The 9,756-nt window shown below is 43.3% G+C and overlaps 1 protein-coding gene across 1 annotated transcript in view; it reads right to left on the reverse strand.

Annotated features, from left to right (window-relative positions):
- CPB2 (carboxypeptidase B2) overlaps positions 1 to 5,514 on the reverse strand; it is a 40,474-nt gene extending 34,960 nt beyond the window's left edge. The window contains exon 1 of the mRNA XM_004274581.3: positions 5,287 to 5,514. Within this exon, the coding sequence (XP_004274629.1) occupies positions 5,287 to 5,360 (74 nt within the window). The 5' untranslated portion in view covers positions 5,361 to 5,514. The remainder of the gene's footprint in view (positions 1 to 5,286) is intronic.
- Positions 5,515 to 9,756: the final 4,242 nt, after the last annotated feature.

Genomic DNA, 9,756 nt, shown 5'->3' on the forward strand with positions numbered 1-9,756 from the left:
GGGTTTTATCAACAGGATACTGCAAAGGCCCACAACAAAACCAGACTGAACCAGCGAGATCCTAGATAGAGGGCAAAACAGGCTAAAGGTCACCGCTTTCCTGAACTTGATTTATCTCTGTGTTTGTTTCAAAAGTACCTGGTGTTCGGCAGAGATGTTTTGCAGCTGTACTTTGAGAGATACACAACGGTCAACCGCCCCGAACCGGCTCTGACTTGACCACAGGAACACACCTACGTAGATGAAATCTGGAGGTGTCAGAGAACGCGCTTTGCTTCATCACCATGCTTATATCGCCGCCCTAAGAGGGGATTTGTACTCTGCTGGCACAGTTTGTGCCGTGTGCAAAGGAGCATGGAAGACTGCGCATGCCTGGCTGCCCCTGGAAGTCTCCGCCCCCTTCCTCGAGCCTAGATGACCTCTCGGCCTCCTAACCCTTAAAGTTCCCTTACTGCCCTCCCTTCTGGGAGAAGGTGCCTTTAGAGCTCGAGCTCCCTTCTCCATTCTCTGGCCATTGAGTAAAAGCCTGTCTTGCTTGCACCGAACAGTTTCATCATTGGCAGCACAAACCTGAGCCGGAAAGAGCTCCCTGACCCAGCCAGGGGCCTTCGGTTCAGCCGGGGCCCCAAGAGGGGGGCACCTCACATCTCATTCGGTAACAAGATCACCTTATGTAGGGCTTACCATTTTTTCAAATCAGTTTCCTGGCTCCGTGCCCCCTTAAGTCAGAGAGAAGATGTGAAAAGTGTTCAGAGGGGAGACGGGGAGAATTTGTTGAGTGTATTTCTTTGCATCAAATTGTTGCGATTCTGTGAAGCCCCACTCTCCAAAGGGGATGAAGTTTGGGGATGTTACTTCCTTCAACTCAGCCTAGTGGGGGGAGGATGGGTGAGTCTAAGCATGTTCCCTCAAGTTTAACTGACACAAGCACCGGTGCCTGACTTGCTTCTGAGAAAGCTAAACCTGCATGGGCTGGCCTCCAGTTGACTAGATTAGCCATTAATATCAGAAGAAAAGGCACTTCATGTTATGTATTCGTTATGGCTCAGATGCCGTCCAATAGCGCCACCTAAAGGAGTGGAGAGCTCACAGCAGCAAGAACCTGGAGGTGAAGGCAAAATTCTTAGAATGAAAGATGGAGTCACAAGTGGCTACCTAGAAACAGCTGCCTCTATCCTGGTCTGCAGAATTTCCCAGCAAGGGAATCTCAGAAATCTCTAAGAACTTAAAACCCAAGAAAAGGACTAATGAGAACAGGAGTCAGGTGTGTGTGTGTGTGTGTGTGTGTGTGTGTGTGTGTGTGTGTGGAGAGGGGTGAGGAGTTGTTTTCCTACAAAGATTGAGATATTTGAATAATGCCTTGGTTGGAGTAGACATTCTAGTTTCTGAATTGAGGTTTGCATTTCAACATGACCCAAGGACTACCAATTACTTAAGAGTGGGCTAAAAAGCCATAGAATTTTCTAACTTTCCATGCAAGGGCGGGGAAAGATTACTCTGACACATAGAATATATTGGGACAATGGGAGATGAAAAATAAAGGTGTGGGTTTTTTTTGTTTGTTTGTTTTAATTTTTATTGGAGTAAAGTTGATTTACAATGTTGTGTTAGTTTCAGGTTTACAGCAAAGTGAATCAGTTATATATATCCACTCTTTTTTATATTCTTTTTCCATATAGGTCATTACAGAGTATTGAGTAGACTTCCTTGTGCTATACAGTAGGTACTTATTAGTTATCTATTTTATATATAGTAGTGTGTATATGTCAATCCCAATTGCCCAATTTATCCCTCCCCCCTTCCCTCCCACCATAAGTTTGTTTTCTATATCTGTATCTATTTCTGTTTTGTAAAGATGTGTTTTGATGATGACTCTGAAGGGATACAGTTACAGATGTAACCAATAACCATTTAGGAAAAAAAAAGGCTTGCACCAAAAATAAAGTTAAAAATACAAGCACAGTGAGATAACAGGTCACTTTACACAAAAAGTAAAACGAGGCTCAAGGAGGGCTCAAATTGTTCAAGACTGCATGACTCGTAAGTAGCAGACCTGAGGTTTCAACTCAACTCTCCAGCTCCTGGGCTTTTAATACCTAGGCAACATTTCCTCTGCTGCTTCCCCTCTAAGAATATGATTATGGTTCTCAAGGTCTGTTCCCTGCTGTGGTTTACAGGGATGAGTCACACTCGCCATAGCTCTGAAAGATGATTTTTGAATTTAAAAAGCTGGTGAGATGGCTCTGAACAATGGAATATAGCCCAAGGCTGCAGTTTTGTTTTATGCATTACAGCATTTTAAAGCCACTAGTGCCCTGTTCTCTAAGATGAAAGTAATATATCAGTAGGAGCTAAGTCAAAGAGAACAAGCTGGTCTCCAGGTGGCAGACAGTATATGGAGTCAACAAAAGGAGCTCTTCCTGTGGTCTATTAATAATTCAAAAGCCTCCTCCACTCTCCTCCAACTCCTTTTCATTCTTTTCATCCTATTTCATCTTCTTTCCAAATAAATAGCCTCAGGTGACTGGCCACACTTAGGTAATCAGAGCACAATGCAATTAATGACTGTTTACAAGATTCTTGCTAGTATTTTTTTACCCTTTATAGTGTTTGGCCTTTAAAATCAAGTGAACATGGAGACTTTTTTTTTTTGGCTGTCTTTCTCTTTGACATATGGTATTTATGCCTTTAAAACTTTTTTTGTTTTCATTCCAGAACCTTTTACTGATGAGATTTATCAAAATGCAACTGCAGATCCGCCATTGATTGTCTGAACACAAAGTGCTATTAGGAGAATGATCATGACAAGAAAACAATAACAAAGAGCAGCTTTAAAAAAAGCCAGACCCTTAGCTCTTTTTAGGAGGGGTTATATTTTTTACCCCCAGAAATAATTCATCAAAGTCTGTCGCCCTGAATAAAATGAGAGTTTTCTTTTAGCTTTGGTAATAGGCAAGTCGTGGAAAAGCAATGCTCAGAAACATTTGGTAAAAAAAGTATATATATATATATTTTTACTCACAGAAAGAGAGTTTGCGATTTTATTTCTAGTGGAGGAATGGGACCCAGGAATCAGATATGCATCTGCCCACAGAGCTGCAGTTCCCCTTCCCCAGTACATGGGGACCATTACGATAGGTACAAAGTATTAAGTATTTTCAACATGATATTATTTGATTAAAATATAGTCATAGTCTCACCCCTCTCTTCAAGCATAGGTATCAATCAGACTTCAAAGCATATGCTGAAGCAAAAAATAGTAAGAAGAGCCATGCGTGAGGGAATTTTTCTCATTCATTTCTTACTATTTTCTTTCTGTGTATTTCCTTTATTTGCCTAACGTGTAGTTCCACTGAACTGTTATAAGCTTATTCGTTTTGCAGCAACATGGTCAAGCTTTGGTATATCTTGCTAGTGGTTGTCTTATCAAGGAGTTTAGTTTACTATATGATGCAGATGGTGGTCTGTAGGTGAGCCTGCTAACCTCTGACACAGCCAGCTGTTATGATGCTCGTGCCAGGCTGCCGCTGAGGCCACCTTTAGACCTGCCGTAGTGAGGACCTTGAGACCGGACTTGCAGCCCCGGCCTCTCTTCCAGGCTACCTTCCAGACTGCCTGTCTCTGTCAATTCACTGTGACTAAATCTGACCTCCCTTCAAATTGGCTCTCTTCCTAATTTCTATAATTTTTAGAGGCAATGCTGTGCAGTGAAAAGAGTAGAAATGAGGTGAAAATGGGGTTGAATACAAACTCAACATTTGTTGTTTGATTGGGAGCCAGTGTTATTCTCCCTGAGGCTTATTTTCCTCCTCTGTAAAGTGTCAGTAAAAAAGACTGGAGGATTGTGGGCACTTAACAGGTTAACATTTCTAAGTGCCTATCCCAGTGCCTGGGACAACACAGGTGCTGAATAATCACTCACTTCCTCCCCTTTCCCTCTCTGGCAACGACACTGCCATTGCCTACAGTGTCCAGGTTGAACATGTGGAGAGCAGTTTTTCTCCTTCCCTCTCCTTTACCCTTAATTAAAGCCAACTGCCAAGTCATTGGATATTAGAACTAGGAAGAACCTTAGAAATCATAGCCATCTGATTTATTGACAATACATGGAGACCTAAGTCACCAATTCTCCTAGCAATTTGTCTCCCGTGTCAATTTCAGTAACAATCATTTGGTCATGAAATTTGATACTTGGCAATTATATTCAACAAAAAAGAATCAACCAACTCTTCTTAGTTTAGTAATGATGGGCAAACACAGCTTCCAACTCACAAGTCAAACTTTTTTTTGTGGCCGCGCCGTGCAGCTTGTGGGATCTTAGTTCCCCAACTGGGGATTGAACTCGGGCCCTCAGCAGTGAAAGTGCCGAGTCCTAACTACTGGACCGCCAGGAAATTCCCAAACTCTGTTTTCTTAAATGCTGTCCTACGGCTCTTTATGACTCAGTTTCTTTGGCAGAATTTTCCCTGCCCCTGGTATGTCCCTTCCCTCTTTGCCATTCACTGAGGAGAGGAATACATCTCAGAGACAACTGGAGGAGAAAAGGATCATAGAAAAAAACAGCAGGAAAAAAAAATAATTCCAAAGGAAACAATATCAATTTTGAAAAGCCTAAAAGTTGACTAATGAATTACAATAATACATATAGCCTCAAAACTATTTACACCATGTTTTATATATGCTAGGGCATGAGTTTGTTTGTGTTCTGTCAAGTGGTTTATAGTAGAAAATCCTAAGGGATTCACTCTACCAAGCAAAATAAGAACTAGATATGTTCATGTGTGTGTTCTTTATAACACAACTGTTCTTCCTTTCCTACTCCATGCTGAACACCCGTGCACAACCCAAACCTCCTCTCTGATACCTTTATCCTCTTCTCCCTCCCTTGTTCTATGTACAAGAAAAAAGTAAGTTATCCATAGTCAATGCATAGTACATGTGAAGACAAGAAAAACACAAATCATGTGAAGTGTTAAGGTGTAAATAATTACATATTTTAAAAAATCAGTCTATTTCTTTCATTTTCATAGCTACTGGATATACATGTCATCCAGAACTTTCTCAGTAATAAAACTAGAGCCAGAAAAGAAAAAAAGACCCTAGATCTAGTGAGAGCCTTATTATACTGACATCTACAATTTGGAAGGGCAACATGGAAAGTTTCAGAAAGAGCTGACCTTCAGACTTGAATGTTCTGCTCCCCAGTCCAACGCACTGATTGGATTCCGTGAGGGGCAAACAAGTGGGGGAAACGACCCCCCACCATCTAGGATTCTAGCGGGTTACCTCTGAAACGCGAAGGCATGCTGCTCACAGAACAGGATGGTGGCCACAAGGACTCCAAAGCTATAAAGCTTCATCCCCACAGCGATTTGCTATAAAACAAAACTCTCTGAAGAGAAGGGTCCAGATAGCTGATTACTTAAGAGCCTTCTTTGCACACTGGTTAAAATATAATGGCATGTTCCCTGTCGTTTCTGTGCTCATTCGACTTCGCTTCCATTCCCACCCTCAAAAAGAAAGTATGATGAGAGTTGTTATTCTCATTGTAGACTAACTAGAAAATATTTAACTCTTCAGGGAAGATGAGGCCAAGAATAAAAGGATAGTGATACAGTGGAAACGTGTCTTGTTTGTTGAACAAGACATAGAGTATTGACCCATGGATCTCAGCCCATGCTGAGCGAGGTCTCCTGTGGAGTACTAACTCATTAGGTCTTCCGTTGCTTTTCTCTTTTTCAACATTTTCAACCTAGATGAAGACATAAAAGGTGAGTTTTTCAAATTTATGGCTGAGAAGGAGAGCTTATATGGAGGATTATAGGATCTCCATCCAAAGAGAGTTTTCCTTGTCCATGTGGAATGATGCTCCACCCGTAAAAGAATAAGAATGCTATGTGTGGGGAACTCTTCTGAGAAGTAAAAAAATCAGGTAGTTGTGAATCATGTTTATTTAGGGAAGGTCACCATAACAGCCATAACACCACAACAGTCTGAATCAAAGCCTACCGTACGTCATCCTGAAGGTAGCACCATCGAACATTTTGTCTGGTGTGAGGCCACATCTAACCTCTGTAAGTGGAAGGACCCTGGTCCCCTTCCTACATTCCCACTGGTAAGTGCATTTGAATGCCCTTGAGGTCAGGGCAGGCAAATTTGCAAAATAAATCATCCTCCCTTCAGTGGACTTCTGAGAAGGAAAGGATTGAGAGTTCAAATCTCTCTCTGGGATTCAAAGGTATTGAAACATATTTAATGGATCGAGGTGAAACGACTGGGTTGGCCAGAAAGCTTGTTCATGTTTTTCCATTCCATAACATCTTACGGAAAAACCCGAACGAGCTTTCTGGCCAACCCAATACATTATATATAAGAAAGAAGGAGAAAAAAGAAGATACATGCGTTTCTCCTCACTTGTGGAGAAAGAAACACAGGCAGGATAGACCAGAAATCAATGAGATGGGTTACCTCCAGCAGGTGAGTGAAAAACAGTGGGAATAAGAAGTGGGTAGAAGAGGGAATAAGAACCGGGTAGAAGAGATGGGGGGAGGGACATTTCTTCGAGTAAAACTGTTTGAATACCTCTGTATTTTAGAACCGTGTTAATTTTTCACATACTCAAAACAACCAGTCAAGTAAATAAAATGAATACAAACCAAACCAAATGAATGTAATTTTGTTTCAAATAAATAACATAACCACACTGAAGTGGAGAGGGGGAAAAACTAACCAAAGTGAACTTTTTTTTTTTTTTTTTTTTTTTTTTTGCGGTGCACGGGCCTCTCACTGTTGTGGCCTCTCCCGTTGCGGAGCACAGGCTCCGGATGCGCAGGCCCAGTGGCCATGGCTCACGGGCCCAGCCGCTTCGCGGCATGTAGGATCCTCCCGGACCGGGGCACGAACCCGCGTCCCCTGCATCGTCAGGTGGGCTCTCAACCACTGCACCACCAGGGAAGCCCCACAAGGCTTTTTTGATGGACAAACATTTTTGTTTCTCTTGGGTAGATATCTAGGAATGGAATTGCTAGGTCATAAAGATATTTAGTTTTATAAGCAACTCCTGTGCCTTTTTTTCTAGGTAGTTGTATCATTTTATACGCCCACCAACAATATATTAGAGTTCTAGTTGGTCCACATCCTTGTTACCTGACGCAGTCTTTTTCATTTCAGCCATTCTAGTAAGTGTATGGTGGTGTCTAATTTGGCTTTCATTTAAATTTCTGAGATGGTTAATAATGTTGAGAACCTTTTTTGTGCTCATTGGCGATAAGTATATGTGTGTGTATGTGAGTTCCAATCGTTTGCCTGATTTTTAATCAGATGGTTTGTCTTATTACTGATTTGTAGAGGTATTTATATACTCTGGACATCTATATGACACAATAAAAGGCAAAATTACAGATACAGAAAATAGGTTAGTTGTTGCCAGGGCCTGAGGCTGGGGAGGAAGGGATTAACCTACAAAGAGGTACAGGAGAAGTTTTTGGAGTGGTGGGAAAATTCTCTGTTTTGATTGTGGTGGTATTTACACTGTGTACAGGCAAAATTCCTCAAACTGAACTCTTAAGTTGAATTTATTGCATGAAGAGAGAGAGAGAAGAACACAACAGCTTGATCAGATGGACTCCACCCTGGCTCACAGGCAAATCTCTTAGCTTCTCGGAGGTGCAGTTTCCCCTGCAGAAAAATGAGGTTAATGATAACCTACCTCTGAGGGCTGTTGTGGGAATTCAATGGGATAGCAGCTGAAAGTGACCGGCAAAACACCGGCTAAACCGGTGTTTAGCGCTTCCTTGGTGGCGCAGTGGTTGAGAGTCCGCCTGCCGATGGAGGGGACACGGGTTCGTGCCCCGGTCCGGGAAGATCCCACATGCCGCGGAGCAGCTGGGCCCGTGAAACATGGCCGCTGGTCCTGCGTGTCCGGAGCCTGTGCTCCGCAACGGGAGGGGCCACAACAGTGAGAGGCCCGCGTACCAAAAAAAAAAAAAAACAAACAAACCAGGTGTTTAGTATGTCCCATTCATTAAAAGAAAAGATAAACCAGGAAGGGAGCTGAGAGGGGCCAATGTGTTCTCTTCCCGGAGCCTTACCCAGGTCAGGTGAACCTTGGTGACAGCTGTCCTCTTCTTTGGCTGCTCCCAAAGAGTTAGGGGATGAGTCACTGCCCCAGAAGCCAATCTGGTCCTGGTGGATCGATCTCACTGAATCATGTCCCCTAGGGACCAGCTAATTTGTACATTTGCTCTCCAGTCAATTTGGAACATTAGGTGGCAAAAATAATAATGGCAAGTGTTTCTTCAAGAGCCGTAACCCTCTGCCTTTATTAAGACGGTGCCTAAAAGGATAACCTCCCCTGTGAATAGTAGTTGCTTTGCCTTCTCTCAATTGGAGTGGGCTGAGGATAAGGGCAACGCCACCGTGATCTGGACGGGCCGGGACTTGGGTATGCAGCTCAGGCTTACTGTTAGGTAAGCGCTGAGAGAGTCAGTCAATTTCATGGCATTTTGTCATGAGTTTAGGTGCAGCTCAATTTACAAGTTTTCCTTTCAAAGTCTTTCAGCCATTAAAGCTGCATAATCTTGGGAGGTTTGGAGGACACATAATTGATAAATGTGTTTTCCTCCACACACTCTCTCTCATGTTTATTCATGCAGAGCGAAGCAGTTTTAGAATTTGCACAAAGGGTTGGCCTATCCGGCCCCCTGTGTTTCTGAGGGGGGAGGAAAGATGATGCCATCTTGGGAGTCATTGAAGAGGGGGATTTGAGGCCCGAAGGCAGAGAACTCCATCTCAGGTTCTCATGCCCTCACTTTGGCTACAAATACTGAGCCTGGGAGTCGTGGCACCAGGAAGGTCACTAGACACCCAGAGAGGCAAATGCTCGTCGGCTGGATGGTTCAATTGTGAAGAAAGCAGGGTTTGTCCTTGAAACACTTCCATCCCTTCATTCCCCGTTTCTAACCATTACTCCCTCTTATGCGTGTATCCGCTTTTTAAGATGCTGCAGCCAGGCCGCCCCTTTGAAGAGCACCCCAGGCTGTATCCCATTGGTTCTCAAGCTTGACTGGTAATTAGAGTCACCTGCGCATCTTTTAAATCTCCAGCTGCCCTGGCCACACATCAGATCAATTATATCAAAACCTCAGAGGGCGGGGCATAGACACAAGCTTCTTGTAAATCTCCTGAGATGATTCCATTGTGCAGCCAGAGGTGAGAACAGCTGGGTTGCACTAGCGCTTCTCCAGGGGTGGCCTGTGAGTCCCAGAATCCCTGAGAGTATTTGTGGAAAATGCAGACTCCTGGACCCACCAGCCCTCTCAGCACTGAACCTCAAGGTGGGATCTGGAAAGTCTGTGTTTTAACAACTTCCCCAGGTGATTCTCAAGCACACTTGAGTCTCAGAATCAGCTCTAAACCTTTCTCTAGCCCATCTGTTTCTCATGATATGGTAATTTTCCCTTTCCTTCAGCCATACCAGTCTTTCAGTTCCTCAAAGATAACCATCTTCTTCCATCCTCTGGACCTTTGCCTATTATAGCTGTTTATCTGGAAGGCACTTTGCTCTCTCTTTGCCATTAGGAAATTGGCAAAGATAACAATGATGAAGCTATAGCCCTAGAAAGTCATCGTAAAGTGCATGTTTTGGAGGAGAAAAGAGTAGGCACCGAAGGGCCACAATCCCCTCCCCCTGGACAGTTTGGTTTACTAAGTCAGCTGGCTGTCACTGCAAGTCATAGAGAGGTTGCTCCAGAGATG

Source organism: Orcinus orca, chromosome 18, assembly GCF_937001465.1.
Source record: "Orcinus orca chromosome 18, mOrcOrc1.1, whole genome shotgun sequence".
Classification (NCBI taxonomy): Eukaryota; Metazoa; Chordata; class Mammalia; order Artiodactyla; family Delphinidae; genus Orcinus; species Orcinus orca.